Source organism: Phascolarctos cinereus, unplaced genomic scaffold, assembly GCF_003287225.1.
Source record: "Phascolarctos cinereus isolate Bilbo 61053 unplaced genomic scaffold, phaCin_HiC Scaffold_5;HRSCAF=322, whole genome shotgun sequence".
Taxonomy (NCBI): Eukaryota; Metazoa; Chordata; class Mammalia; order Diprotodontia; family Phascolarctidae; genus Phascolarctos; species Phascolarctos cinereus.
Genome location: NW_027555958.1, coordinates 258,111,419 through 258,126,395, shown reverse-complemented (window position 1 = coordinate 258,126,395; position 14,977 = coordinate 258,111,419). Strand labels below are relative to the sequence as shown.

The 14,977-nt window shown below is 38.8% G+C and overlaps 1 protein-coding gene across 1 annotated transcript in view; it reads left to right on the top strand.

Annotated features, from left to right (window-relative positions):
• The window catches only part of LOC110194277 (uncharacterized), a 29,128-nt gene extending 15,784 nt beyond the window's left edge, over positions 1 to 13,344 (top strand). The window contains 2 exon segments of the mRNA XM_020966475.2: positions 2,397 to 2,509; positions 2,511 to 13,344. Of these exon segments, the coding sequence (XP_020822134.2) occupies positions 2,397 to 2,509; positions 2,511 to 3,800 (1,403 nt within the window). The 3' untranslated portion in view covers positions 3,801 to 13,344.
• The last annotated feature ends 1,633 nt before the right edge of the window (positions 13,345 to 14,977 follow it).

The window sequence follows — 14,977 nt, the reverse complement described above, 5'->3', positions numbered from 1 at the left end:
TTTCAATGAAACCTTAAAAAAATTTAAAAGAGACCAAGACAAGTTTAGAAGGGGACACAAACAGGGCGGTTTTGTTACCTTTAGATTAAATTTAGTACACACATTAAAAAAAAATTGAGTATGATGGAAGTTGAGAGTTTTCCATACAGTCCATGAGCCCTCTAGCTAATGAGACAAATTACAGGAGTTTTAGATGAAAGGAAGAAAAAACTTGAAATATCAACATTTTGGCAAAAAAAAATCAGTTTTATGAAGAGTGAGAATGGGACCTGGGACACAGGGAAAAAAAAGAAGGAAATGTTTGGTAAACATTTTTGTGGGAGCTTCCTTTGCTGTTGTGCAGCAACAACTTCTCGGTTTATTTTTACTCCTGTTGTATTATAGTTTAACAAAAATTGTTTATATTTTGAAAAAAACTTTCTGTTTAACAAAATAAACAAATGAATGTTGGAAATTAGTCTGTTAAGATTCTTAATAAAGTATTCTTGGAGTTTAACTTAGCTGCAGATGGCTTTCTTTAGTTTAGCCCAGTTTCCAGGAAAGCATTGTTTTTTTCCAGGCTGTGAAATGGCAGAATGCCATTTTCTGTTGAAAAAAAAAAAGCATGCAGTATCTATGATGTATCTGCAAGAGTTTTTGTAAATGTCATTTTTGATGTATAGGTCACCCTGAAATAATACAAGAAAAGGTGTCCCCAGGTAATCTGATGGAACAAATGCTGCAATAAATTTTTTTATTTCTCTTTGTTAACATTTTTGCTAGCTTCGTATATTGAAATGTTCATGCTTGTTGATGGTTAAGTCTATATTAAAAAAGAAAATAGAAAAAGAAGTACCAAACAGGAGGCCTGGCTGGGAAAATAAAACCATATTGGTTTGTTAGGCTCCATCTGTCACTCAAGATGCAAGCTGTCAGATGCAGAACTAGATGGACAGCACAAACATGCATCTGTCACTGGAGAGGAGAAGCACTGGAAAGCTAAAAGTTAATGAATAAGTGAAATGAATAATAAAGCAATGAAAAGACTAAAATTAGTCTAAGATCTTCACCTCTGCAGGCCAATAAATATGTTTCTGCTAAGGATCATAATGTTTAGATTTAGAGCTGGAAGGTACCTCATTGATCATTTAGTTCAACCCTTTCCTTTATAGAGGGGTGTTAAGTGACTCATCCAGTGTGACACATGTATCATGTAGCATATCCTGGACTTAAAACTAGGTCCTCTGACACCGAAATCCTTATCTTCCTTTTCTGCCACATCACGCTGTTTCTCAGGGTTCATGATCTGACCTGGGTATTTGTATTTGCTTCATTCAAGTTGTTAGAGAGAAGCATGGTGATCTTCTCAGGAGCAACTTTTGAAGGACCTTGTAAGCCAGAGACCTCCATATTTATGGTGTTTACCTTCTTTTCTATCTTTCCATTTATGTGTCAGTATTTTTCCCTGGGAGCCTGCCTATTTGGGTCTGGGTGTAGTAAGTCCTCTTTGTTTCCTAAATAATTGGAGTCTTGGGTCAAGACTCTGACTTTGAGGCTCATTGGGCAGGCAAAGAATAAAGAGTACTGTCTTGCCTAGTCAGATAAGGAGAAGTCACCATTGATGAGAATTGTCCCCAGACTAAACTGGTTTCTTTCTTGTGAGGTACCCCATGCTGCTTGCTGTGTAATGTAGCACTTTGGGAAAGAGTAATCAACCTCACACAGGTTAATAATAGCTCATTTTTATATAGTATTTTAAGGTATACAAAGCACTTTTCTTGTAACAACCCTAATAAGGTAAGTATTACATTAAATTACATCACCCCCACTATACAAATGAGGAAACAGGCCAGAGAGAATAAGTAATTTATTCACACAACTGACAGACTTGAACCTGAGTCTTCTGACTACAAGACTATTATACCCTTCTGCCACTCAGTTCGAAGCAGTATACTTCTAAGTGCAAAAGTACAAACCTCTTTGTTCATTCTTTTATCATATACTTATTTAGCTGTTCCTCAATTCTGTGTTCAATCTATTTTCTTTGTCACCACCATCTTTTATTACTTCTCTTCATTCTGACAATCACATTTATTTCCCATTTCTGCCAAACTTTCATCATATTTTTGCCCCGCTAATCTTGTCCCTGAATTACTCTCTGACTCTACTACTCAATTTCTGCTAAGCACAATGGTTGCTCATTTAGGCCACCTTCCATCTACTACTCTGGCATAAGAGGAGCTAAAGTTGACCATCATTAAACAATAGAAACCCTAAACAGGCTGATGGTACTCTACCTTCTGGCTGATGAATTGGAACATTAGGTTGATTTAATTCCTGAATAAGGAGAGTTATTTTAGAAATTTATTATCTTTTGGGACAGAGTTAACATTGGCCTTTTCTGTTTATTGTGTTAGGTGGTGAGACTAGGACAGCAACCTACAAGCCAGCCTCCAACTGGGAAAGTTCTGAAGAATTTCATTCAGAGAGATTGAGAAAACTACAGAAGGAAGGTCCCCAGTTACATACCATTTGGAGAAGTCTTTGACCATCAAGGCAAGTTAAAAAGTGTACAGGGAAGACACCCAGGGGAGAAACTAAAGGGAGAAAAGGAAACTCTGAGAGAAGTGACTATGATGGATAAAAATAGTCTCACAGAAGAAAGGTGCCAGCATTATAAGGAATATCAGAAAAGCTTCTGTCCAAAAGTTCCTATAGGAGACAGAAATGATAAAGGTGATGAACATGGCAGCAACCTCAGTCAGAACTTGGATCTTAGTAAACATAAGGAAATTGACCCAGGAGAGCATCCTCACAACTGGAATGAGTGTGAGAAAAGTTTCATTCTTTCATTTGTTGAGCGTCAACTTATCCCCACTAGAGAAAAAACTCATCAGCAAAGCATTTCAGTCTCCCATGAAAGGAATTGCCGGAGAATTCATACAAGTGAGGGGTCTAATGAATATAATGAATGTGGAACAAGGCTTAGTTCTAGTTTAGTCCTTAATGATTCTCAGAAAATTCAGGCCAAGGAGAAACCTCATGTATGTGATGTCTGTGGAAAAACTTTCAGTTGGAGATCACGGCTTATTCAGCATCAAAGAATCCACACTGGAGTGAAACCCTTTGAATGTGAAGAGTGTGGAAAATTCTTCAGTGAGAAAGCATACCTTATCCAACATCAGAGAATTCACACTGGGGAGAAACCCTATATATGTAGTGACTGTGGGAAAGCCTTCAGTTATAGAGCGCAGCTTTTTCTACATCGAAGAATCCACACTGGGGAAAAGCCCTATAAATGTAATGAATGTGGGAAAGCCTTCATTCAGCGCTCAAGGCTTATTCAGCATCAGGGAATACACACTGGAGAAAAACCCTTTGGGTGCAGTCAATGTAATAAATATTTTAGATATCGCTCAAATCTTTTTAAACATCAAAGAATCCATACAGGAACAAAACCCTATGAGTGTGATGAATGTGGGAAAGCCTTTAGACAGAGCTCACGGCTTATTCAACATCAGGGAGTCCACACAGGAGAAAAGCCCTATGAATGCAATCAGTGTAATAAATGTTTTAGTTATCGCTCAAATCTTTTTAAACATCAAAGAATCCACAGTGGAGAGAAACCATATGAATGTGATAAATGTGGTAAAGCCTTTCGACAGTCTTTTGATCTTAATAGACACAGGAAAATCCACACTGGGGAGAAACCCTTTGAATGTGATGCATGTAAGAAAAGCTTTAGTAGGAATTCTCACCTTATTCGACATCTCAGAATCCATGCTGGAGAAAAACCCAGTGATGTAGTCAATGGCATATAAAATTTTATTGGTTCTTAATTCACTCTCTGCAAATTAATGCAAAGAAGAAAAACTGAGTTAACTGAAATGGGAAACCTTTCATTATAAGGTATTTACCTAATTCAGCATTTGAGAATCCAGAAAGAAAAAAAATTCTGAGCATGATATCGATCCTGACTTGCTTCTTTAGTTGATCACTTGTCCTTGATACCTGTCAGCTTTGGGGATAGTGGTGCAGCTTTGAGGCTAAGGACAAGGAGAAGGGACCCATAAGGAGGATAGCTCCTTGAACTGTGCCCTATGTATACCTGTTTGGGGGCCATCTCCAGTCCTGATCTTGCCCCTGGACCCAGATGGCTCCAGAGGAGAAGTTAAGGCTGGTGACCTTGCACAGCCCTCCTTCACTTAAATCTAATTCACTTACAAGTCATGGCATCATCTTCTTGATGTCATGGTCCTCTTCAAGAATGATGGCCAAACACCACCTCCAACAACAATGTATACACATTTAGCTAACTTGTGAGAACTTTGAATTTTGTTCCCTTGTAGTTTGATGTCTCTGCCTTTGGTGATTCTAGTTTTCCATTAATGTTTTCTGATTCCCCTTCATTTAGAACCCTTCCTTTCTGTGATAGGCCTCTATATGACCCAGCCTTAATGCAAACTCATTGCTGTCTCAGTCTCCCCTCCTTAGTATGCCCTAGTCCAACACAGTGAAATTAAAGAAAAAAAATTTGCTCAAGAAACTTACAAAAGAATATTAAACAAATCAGTGGAACAGAAACTTTATAAATGCTGTGTTAGAGTGAAATGGAAGAAAACTGAATATTGCAGAGGTATTGTGAGAAAGGCCTTGCAGATCTTGTTCAACCCAGAAAATCTGGGAACAGAATTTAAAAACCTAAAAGATTTTAAAATCTAGGAAGAGCAAGAGCACACAAGGTTAGTCTGTTTACAGCCATATACCTAATCCACAAAACACCACTCTCTGTCTTCTACAAATCATAGATCTTGAATGTCTGTTTTTACACACTTTTAAGTCTATACTAAGAAGGAAAAATGCATCAACAATATGAGAAGTTTCAATGAAAGTGCTTGTCTTATTCAACGTTAGAGAACCCAGATAGGAAGAAATGCTTACACTTTTTAAGGAGCATTGTTTATGTAAGAAAAAGGTAGTAAATCAGTAGTATACCATATAATTAGGTGAAAAAGTAATCAAGAAATTTTGAGTAAGGGCCTTATGAGTGATGAAGATATGAAAATGGTTTGCATAGTAGAGTCAGGAGAATAGGCAAAAGTTGAAACAGAAATGAACATTTAGGCCAACCATGGGAGAGCAGGAGTGCTGATTTATGATATAATGACTATGGCTGTAACAATTAAAAAAATAAAATGGTATACAAGCCACTTTAAACCCTTGATTTTCCTGTATTCAGGTTGGCATATGCACACAAAGCTAACAAATGGAGGAATTAAGTAGTAGAACTATCTCTTGCTGTGTCTTATGGCTGCCTTCTAAAATCTAGCATAAGGATTGTCATGCAAGTGGGAATGGAGGTGGGAATAAATCACTTGTGAACAAAACTGCCCCTTAATTTCTAAGGACTTACTTGTGTGGAGTGAATTGCATGTCTATAAGTGAAGAGATTCCTGTGTATTATTACTTGAGGAGAAGACTGCTAACACCCAAAAACTATCCTTAGCAAAGGTCCATTTCTTTCTCGTCAAAAAGGAAACATGTCTATTAGCAGATTGGGCTTTCTAAGGAACCTGCTTAAATAGGGATGATGCTAGAATTGCTTATCTTCAGGAGACTGGCAGAAGATTGATGGGAATTCAAGTCCTCATTGTCACCAACCCAACACTGGAAACACAATTTCCCTGCCTTTTCAGTATTCTACTTGTTCAATATTTTATAAATAGCTGCTTTTCTTTACTGTAATATTTTTTAATCTGCCTTGGTGAAGTATCAAAGTACATTATCCTTCATAGATAATCATGACTATGTCTAAGGAATGCATTTTAGTTTTTTTCAGATCACACTGAATCTGTGCTTTGATTTCTTTTGGCAAATCGTATTTAATGGAGCATTTGACTTGGATTAGGAGTGTAGCTTATGGCTGAGGAGACATTTGGTCTGTGTAGAAACAATACCCCTTTGAGAATCGGAGTTTACCAATAAAATCCAGACATAACTGCGCAAGTTACCTCTTTGAGGGATGCTTTTTTTTTTTCAATCTTGCTGCAGGAGTTACCACAGTTAACAAAATGGGCATAATGACTTTGATACCTATGCAGCTTCCTGTGGAGGCCAAGACCAAATACTCACTTCATCTTTCTTATCTATCCCTGTTAGGCAGGAAAGAATTATTAGGTAAGAGTCAGGACAGATAGACATTTTAGTAGGGTGGCAATCTGAATTAATGGAAAAGAAAAAGCCATGGTTGGAGTGCCAACAAGCCAGGTAATTCATTTTATTTTTCTCTTTTTTGATGAGGCAGTGGGGTTAAGTGACTTGCCCAGGGTCACACAGCTGGTGAGTGTTATGTGTCTGAGGCTGGATTTGAACTCAGGTCCTCCTGACTCCAAGGCCAGAGCTCTAACCACTGTGCCACCTAGCTGCCCCTAGCCAGGTAATTCAAAAGAAAATCCCAGGAATAGAAATGAGAGGGTTGAATGTGAAGACTAAGTCATCAGGATGAGACAAAATAGGTCAAGTAAACCTAGAATGAATGAAAAAAAATTAAGCCCTTCCTATATACCAAGTACTTTGCTAATCACTGGGGATACAATGCAAAAATGAAGACAGTCCCTGCTCCCAGGAGACTTGCATTCTAATAGAGAACGCATATAGGAAAGTGGTGGTCATTGAGGGGTATTTTGGTGAGGGTACTATTTGGGAGTAGATTGACACTTCCTATTAGTAGTGACAGTATTGACTATGGTTCTGGAATTTGAGAGGTATGAAGATAGGTACATAGCAAGGCATCCAGCAAGATGAAGAAGGAGTAGGGAGGGAGTAAAGTGAAGCATAGCTGGGGCTCACCTGAAATAATGGGCCTGGGGAGGAACTTGTCAGACAACATCAGGGCCCCCAGGTTGGGAGTTCCAGAACTGAAAGGGTTAACTCAAGATAAGGGCTCTGGTCTGCAAGAAGGCTGTCAAAATGTCAAGGGAGTCCAATAAAAATAGTGATAGTTTTGATGTGTGCTGCATATTCTAACTATACCTCTTGATTTTTCTTAAAGAATTTGTAAAAATGCCAGATTGAATAATTTTAACTACTTCTGTCAGTTGTTAGATTTGTTTGTTTGATGACCTCAACTAACTCTGATGTTGTATCAGAGTCTCAGGTGCTGGAAAGGATTTCAGAAACTAAGGACCTCAGAATCAAACCTATACCAATACAAAAATGCATTCTTCTGTAACTTCTTTCCAAAGAACTCATTTGAAGATCTCTAGTGAGAGGGGGACCTTTCCACTTTTGATTTTTTTTTTTTTGGTTAGGAAATTCTCCCTTTTACTAGGCGTGAAATTGTTTTTCTGTAACTTTTACAGGGATTTGTAATTGTGCCAGGGATATTGAATCTAATCCTCTTTTACATGACAGCCCTTAGAATCCTGGCTGCCTTTGTCTGAACAGTGGTCATTTTGTCATCCTTTCTGAAATGTTACACCCAGAAGTTAACATGATATTGCAAGTATGGTCTAATCACAATTCTTTATTTAGTATTTTATTTTTCCCCAGTGACATGTAAAAACAAATTTTAACATTTATTTTTAAAACTTTAAGTTCCAAATTCTCTCCCTCCCTGCCAACCCTCATTGAGAAGGCAAGCAATTCAGATATAGGTTATACATGTGTAGTCATGCAAAACACTTCCATAATAGTTATATTATGAAAGAAAACTCTAATCACAACTGTTGTCTAGTCAATTACTTTGTCTGATTTTTCATGATCCCATTTGGATTTTTTTGGCAAAAATTCTGGAGTGGCTTGCCATTTCCTTCTCCAGATCATTTTACAGATGAGGAAACTGAGGCAAATAGGATTAAGTGACTTGCCCAAGGTCACATAACTAATAGGTGTCTGAGGCCAGATTTGAACTCAGGTCCTTCTGATTCCAGAGCCAGCACTCTATCCATTGCACCACCTAGCTTCCTGGAACAAAGATTTTCCTTTTAAGGAAGCATCCTTTCCTTGGATCCATTGGAAATTCATGAATTTAGCTAGGTCCTTACTGCTGCTGCTTGACAGTCCTGCTCTACTTTTATTGACTCTCTAAGCTGATTTCCATAGTAATGTCCACTTTTTTCTCAATTAGGCTCCCAACTATACTTTTATACATAAGCAGTTAACTTAGTCATTTCAGAGAAGATTGAGGCCATCTGACTTGTCCCTTAATTCTGTTTTTGCATTTAAAACTTCTAGCAACACTACCCATTCTCCCGCCCTTCCTTCATCCCTATTTGTGTTATTGATACTACTGTACTGGGACTTATTCTATCAGTCATCCCCTCTTATTTATTTTCTTCTTTTTTTTTTTGGTAAATAGATTTTTACTGACTTTTTATATTACCTGTATCCTTCCCCTCTTTCAGAGAGCTATCCCTTATACCAAAGGCATTTTAAAAAAGAAAAGAAAAATGGGGGGAAGCAGGGCAAAGTCAAGATGGCAGAGTAAGAACCAGTATTTTTGCTTGTCTCTCCCAAGACACTCCACAACAACCTAGGAAAGGTGCCAAACTAAATTCTGATCAAGAAAACTAAGAAGTCACAATGAATCATTTTTCCAGCCTAGGATGGCTTGGGAAGACAGGTCTGCAGACACTGGGGTAGGGGTGGAGGGTGGCTAGGAGCACATTGCAGTAACAGAGCTGATAGACAAGTGGAAGCAGTATGGCAATTGCAGCAATGGTGGGAAATAGACTGGCACCTAAAGTTAGTAAGGGGACTGAACTCTTGGGCAAAAAGATGCCAAGAAATCCCTGTACTAGCACTGGGCATAGGAATGGTTGCTATTGGTCTGATCAAGATAAGGAGAGTTAATGCAATCTAATTATCAGTAATGTCCTTCAAGAAAAACTGAACTTGAACCAAGACAGTGGAGTAAAGGCAGAGACTTGCCTGAGCTTTCCCCAAACCCCTCCAAATACCTTTAAAAAATGACCAAACAAATTCTAGAGCAGCAGAAGCCACAAAGAGATGGAGTGAAACAAATTTCCAGCCAAAGACAACTTGGAAAGTCGGTAGGAAAAGTCTGTTGCACCAGAGTGAGGGAGGAGCATAGGCCACACCAGCACAGACTGGACCCAGCAAACCAGGAACAGGCCTTGGGGTGACTGAATCACTGGCAGCAGTAGCAAGTTCCAGACTTCTCAGCCCACAGACACCAGAGACAACTTGGAAGGTCGACAGGAAGGCTTCTGTTGCACATGGGTGAGAGTGGAGTTTAGTACGGCACAGGCTGCACCAGCACAGCGCCAGCTCCAGGAAATCAGGAGCAGGCCTTGGGACTGAATTAGCAGGGGCAGCAGCAGCAGCAGCTACTTCCAGAGCTCTCAGCCCACAGATGGTAAGAGGGTTGAACAACTGGTCAGAAGATTACAGGAGTTTTTTTGCTAGTACTGAGTCAAGATTCTGTTGCTTTGCCCAAAATCAGATCTGAGTCTCAGTCCCGGGTGCTATTCCCAGGGCGAAGAGGAGCTCTAGCATAGCAGAACTTGTAGACATAGTGGAGGGGAACCCTAATCATAGTTCCAGGGCAGAAAAGAGTACTTCTGATCACTCATGGACCAGAGCACAGACCACAGCACACCTCTCTTTAGGTTACACCACCTTGGAAGAACTGAAAAGTTACAGGTCCATTAAGTATGTCTGAAAACAGCACAAAACCACTGAAGCTTGGAACAGTGCACCCTCCATGCTAGAAGCAGAGCCCTATTTTAACAAAGAGTTAAAAGTCAAGTAATAGGCTGGGAAAATGAGTAAACAGCAGAAAAAAGCTCTGAGTATAGAAAGAAAAAAAAAGAGCAAATAGAATGCTTTGATCTGCATTCAAACTCTATAGTTCTTTCTCTGGATGTGGATAGCATTTTCTATCATGAGACCTTTGGAGATGTCTTAGACCCTTGCATTGCTGAGAAGGGCTAAGTCTATCAAAGTTAGTCATCATACAATGTGGCTGTTACTGTGTACAATGTTCTCCTGGTTTTGCTCACTTCACTGAGCATCAGTCCGTAGAAGTCTTCCCAGGTTTTTCTGAATTCTGCTTCCTCATCATTTCTTATAGCACAATAGCACAAATTCATATACCACAACTTGTTCGGCCATTCCCCAATTGATGGGCATTCTCTCAATTTGCAATTCTTTGCCACCACAGAAAGAGCACAGCCCTGGGGCAATGGCCACAGTGGCAGCAGCTGCTTCCAGAGCTCTCGGCCACAGACAGTGGGGGGATCAAGTGGCTGATCAGAGGGGGACTGCAGGGATCTCTTTGCTGGCACTGAAGCAGGATTCTCTTGCTTTGCCTGTGCTTGGATCTGGGTCACGGTTCTGGTGGCAGTCCTGGGGCAAAGAGGAGCACTAGCATGGTGGAGCCTGTGGAGGCGATATAGAGAGAATCCTTTTTACAGTTCCAAGACAGAAAAGAGTGCTCGTGGTCGCTCATAGACCAAAGCATAGGCCGAGAAAGGAGGAAATACCTCTCCTTTGATCCTACCACCTTGGAAGAACTGAAAATTTACAGGTCCCTAAAAATATCTCTGAAAACAGCTGCATAAAACCCCTGAAGCTTGAGACAGTACACCTTCCACACTGGAAGCATACCCCTACCTTAACAAAGAGCTTGAAAATCAAGTAATTGCCTGGGAACATGAGCAAACAGCAGAAAATATTTATATCAGCAGAAAAAACCTCAGACTATAGAATCTTACAAAGAAGATCAAAACATACAACCAGAAGAAGACAACAAAGTCAAAGTTCCTACATCCAAAGTCTCCAAGAAAAATATGAATTGGTCTCAGGCCATGGAAGAACTCAAAAAGGATTTTGAAAAGCAAATAAGAGAAGTAGAGAAAAAATTGGGAAGAGAAATAAGAGTGATGCAAGAAAATCATGAAAGATGATTGCTAAAAGAGACCCAGAAAAGTACTGAAGAAAATAACACCTTAAAAAATAGACAAACCCAGGGGCAGCTATGCTGTTCAGTGTATCCAGAGCACTGGCCATGGAGTCAGGAGGACCTAAGTTCAAATCTGGCTTTAGACACATGATACTCACTAGCTGTATGACCCTGGGCAAGTTACTTAACCCCTATTGCCTCTCAAAAAAACCCTTTTACCTTTACCCTGTGTGTTTCCCTCTGTTTCAGATGTGTTTCCTATAAACAACATATTGTAGGATTATGCTTTTAATCCAGTCTGCTATCTACTTCTGTTTTGTGGGAGAATTCATCCTATTCACATTCACAGTTATGATTACTATCTGTGTCTTTCTCTCCATCCTATTTCCCCCCTGTTTATGCTTTTCTTCTCCTTTCTCCCCTTCCCTCCTCACTAGCGTTTTGCTTTGACCACTGCCTCCCTCAGTCCACCCTTCCTTCTATTAACACCCTTCCTTTTTGTCTCCTATACCCTTACTACTTCTTCCCTCCCTTTTATCCCCCTTCCCTTTTCTTTCCCCTTTTCCCTACTACTGCCTATAAAGTAAGTTAGATTTCTATACCTAACTGATTATGTTATTCCCTTCTTGAGCCAAATCTGATGAGAATAAGGTTTCCCTGCCTGTACTGAGGCTCTCAGGGGTCCTGGTGTTGGCACTTGCCTGCTCCACCAACCTGGTTCTCAGGATCTCCCCCTGGTATAATGAAGTGGGGCTTGCCACTGGCTTGCTTGGATATCTCCAGTCCCTGTACTATTCCCCCTCCCCCAGAGTGTGAGGGACCTTTCCTGTTAATCCCCCAAGCTTCCTGGGCTACAAGACTGCCGTGCCCTGTCTTTTTGCTGGCTCAGGATTTTTCCTGAGTTGATATTTTCTGGGCTTTCAGAGATCAATGAGGGAGGATGAGAGTGACTTTCTACTCTGCCATCTTGGCTCCAGCTTTCCATGTTTTTCTAAAATCAACCAGCTCATCATTTCTTATAGCATAGTAGTATTGATGTAGTTTGGGGTTGCTGGGAACCCCAATAATGCAGTTTGGGATTGCTGAGAGCCCCAAAATGTCAGGGTACAGGGCAGTGTCTGCCAGGAATGAATTCATATACTCACACCTTCCTTTTTCCAGTCAAGGGATAGTTTATTGTAATGCCAATAGAAATGGGCAGAGCTCCTAGTGAATCTGCAACTTAATAGGGGTGAGACTGGTGCTTATATAAAAAAAGGACTGTGAAAAGATCTGGATGGGATTAAGGAGTGGTAAGTACTCTGGGATGGGCCAGGTGCCACAGTGAAAGGACTATCAGGTAGGCTAATTAGGTGATCTAAATGGGATTAGTAGTTAGTTGGTATATGCAAGTAGTCTGGGGTAGGTCAAGTATGACAGTGAAGGGAAAGTCGAGTAAGTTAATCAGGTGATCTAGGTGGACTGGAGTGGGCCAGTTGCCTTGGATGGATGCTCCAGTGATCTGGGCTGCTGAAATGTATGGGAAAAATCAGGGGCTGGATTGCTTTCAAAGACATTTATTCCATCACAATCACATACCACAACTTGTTTAGCCATTCTAGAGAGCTGCTATAAATATTTTAGAACATATAAGTTCTTTTCCTTTTTCCCTAATTACCTTGGGAAATAGACCTAATAGAGTTTTTATAACTGTGGACATAATTCCCAATTACTCTCCATAATGGTTGGATTGGTTCACAGTTCCACCAACAGTCAATTGGTGTCCCAATTTTTCCATATCCCATCCACTTGTCACTTTCCCCTTCTATCACTTTAGCCAATCTGATAGGTGTAAAATATCTCAAAGTTGTTTTAATTTGCATTTCTCTAATCAATAGTGATTTAGAGTATTTTTTCATATGACTATATGTAGTTTTGATTTCTTCATCAGAAACTGCCTGCTCATATCCTTTGACTTTTTATTAATTTTTGAATGACTTGTATTCTTATAAATTTCACTAAGTTCTTTATATGTTTGAGATATGAGACCTTTATCTGAGAAACTGTTTATAAAATTTTTCTTATTGGGAAGGCTTCTATTTTATCTCCATTACAAATAATGCTTGCTGATGGTTTTAGATAGATGCTTCTTATCTGTTTAAGGAAAAAAATCTCTTTATAGCTATGCTTTCAAGTGTTTTTAATAAGAACAAGTGTCATATTTTATCGAAAACTTTTTCTGCATCTATTGATATAATCATATGATTTTTGTTACTTTTGTTATTGATATAGTCATTTATGTTAATAGTTTTCCTTACGTTAAACCATCCCTGAATTCCAGGTATAAATCCCAGTTTGTCACCAAGTATAATCTTTGTGATATAGTGTAGTCTCCTACCTAGTATTTTATTTAGGATTTTTGCATCCATATTCATTAATAAAATTGGTCTATAATTTTCTTTCTCTGTTTTTTCTCTTCCTGGTTTTGGTATCAATGCCATATTTGTTTGATGAAAGGAATTTGGTAGCACTCCTTCTTTACCTATTATTCCAAATAATTTATTGAATGTTAAAATTAGTTGATCTTTAAATGTTTGGTAGAATTCACTTGTAAATCCATCTGGTCCTGATGCTTTTTTCTTATGAAGGTCATTTATGTCTTGTTAAATTTCTTTTTCTAACATAGGTTTATTTAGATATTCTATTTCCTCTTCTGTTAATCTAGGAAACTGATATTTTTGTAAATATTCATTCATTTCACTTAAATTGTTAAATTTATTGACATATACTTGGGCTTAAAATAACTCCATATAGTCGCTTTAATTTCATCTTCATAAGTGGTATATTTACCCTTTTGATTTTTGATACTAGTGATTTGATTTTCTTTCTTTTTAAAAATCATATTAACCAATGGTTTATCATTTTATTGGCTTTTTCATAAAACCAACTTCTGATTTTATTTATTAATTCAATGGTTTTTTTACACTTAAATGGTACTTAATTGGAGATTTTTAATTTGATCTTTTCTGGTTTTATTTTTTAATTGCATACCAATTCATTGATCTGCTCTTTCTATATTTTATTGGTGTGTTTGCTATGTACCAGAGGTTAAGTGACTTGCCCAAAGTCCAGTGAGAAATTGTCAGAGACAGGGTTTGAACCCAGATATTTCTAAGTCTATGTTTAACATTGTAACCACTATATCACACTGACCTGTAGTCAATTCAGCACTAACCTGTTTTTGTTTTGCAATCCAGTATTCCCAAATATCTATAGAATATGTCCATTTAGATGTCTGCTATCATCAACACAATATTGTACATTCAACATATTAAAAAAAAACACCAAAGTTGTTATTCATCAATTATTTGATGATAACAAGTGCTAGTCACTATGGGAGAAACAAAAAAATATGATTCAGTTTTTGTCCTCAAGGAATAGATTTTCAGAAATGAAAAGTGAAATAATATTATAGAGCAATTGTTGGACTTTGGAATTTCACCTTGCAAGGTTAAGGGACTAGAGTATAGGCTCCCAGCTCCCTTTGGAGAAGAGTAAGTGTATCAATTTTTTTTTAAGAGAAAAAAATATAGTAGAGTTTTCAAATTTTAGGCCAGTGACCTTGACAAAATTCTAAAATATATTACTAAAGGAATGGTTAGTGAACATCTAGTAAAGGAAGTAGGGACCACAGAGAGACAATATAGCTTCCTCAAGAAAAGATCACACCTGTCTTACTTTTTTCCTTTTTTGACAGGTTTTGTCAGGGGAACTCCAACCTTTCAGTGGGCTTTTTCTGATCAGATCTAGGAAGCAGTCTGATTGAGAGCTGAAAGGCTTATCAAACTCAGAGTGATTGTGTTGCTGGCCTATTCCTGTTCTTGGCCCTGACTAAGTTCACATCTGCTCTGGGAGACATTGGACTACTAACCCAGCTCTATTTAGAGGCCTTTGGGCTGAGTCCTCTGTCTCCCTGCCTCGTGAGAGATCCGGTGCTGCTTTCCTTCTCCACTCCCAGCCCTGTTCTCTAGGTGGGCTGAGCCCACGATCTACTCTGTATTCCCTGAGTGACTGTATCCTGCTGCTTAGTGT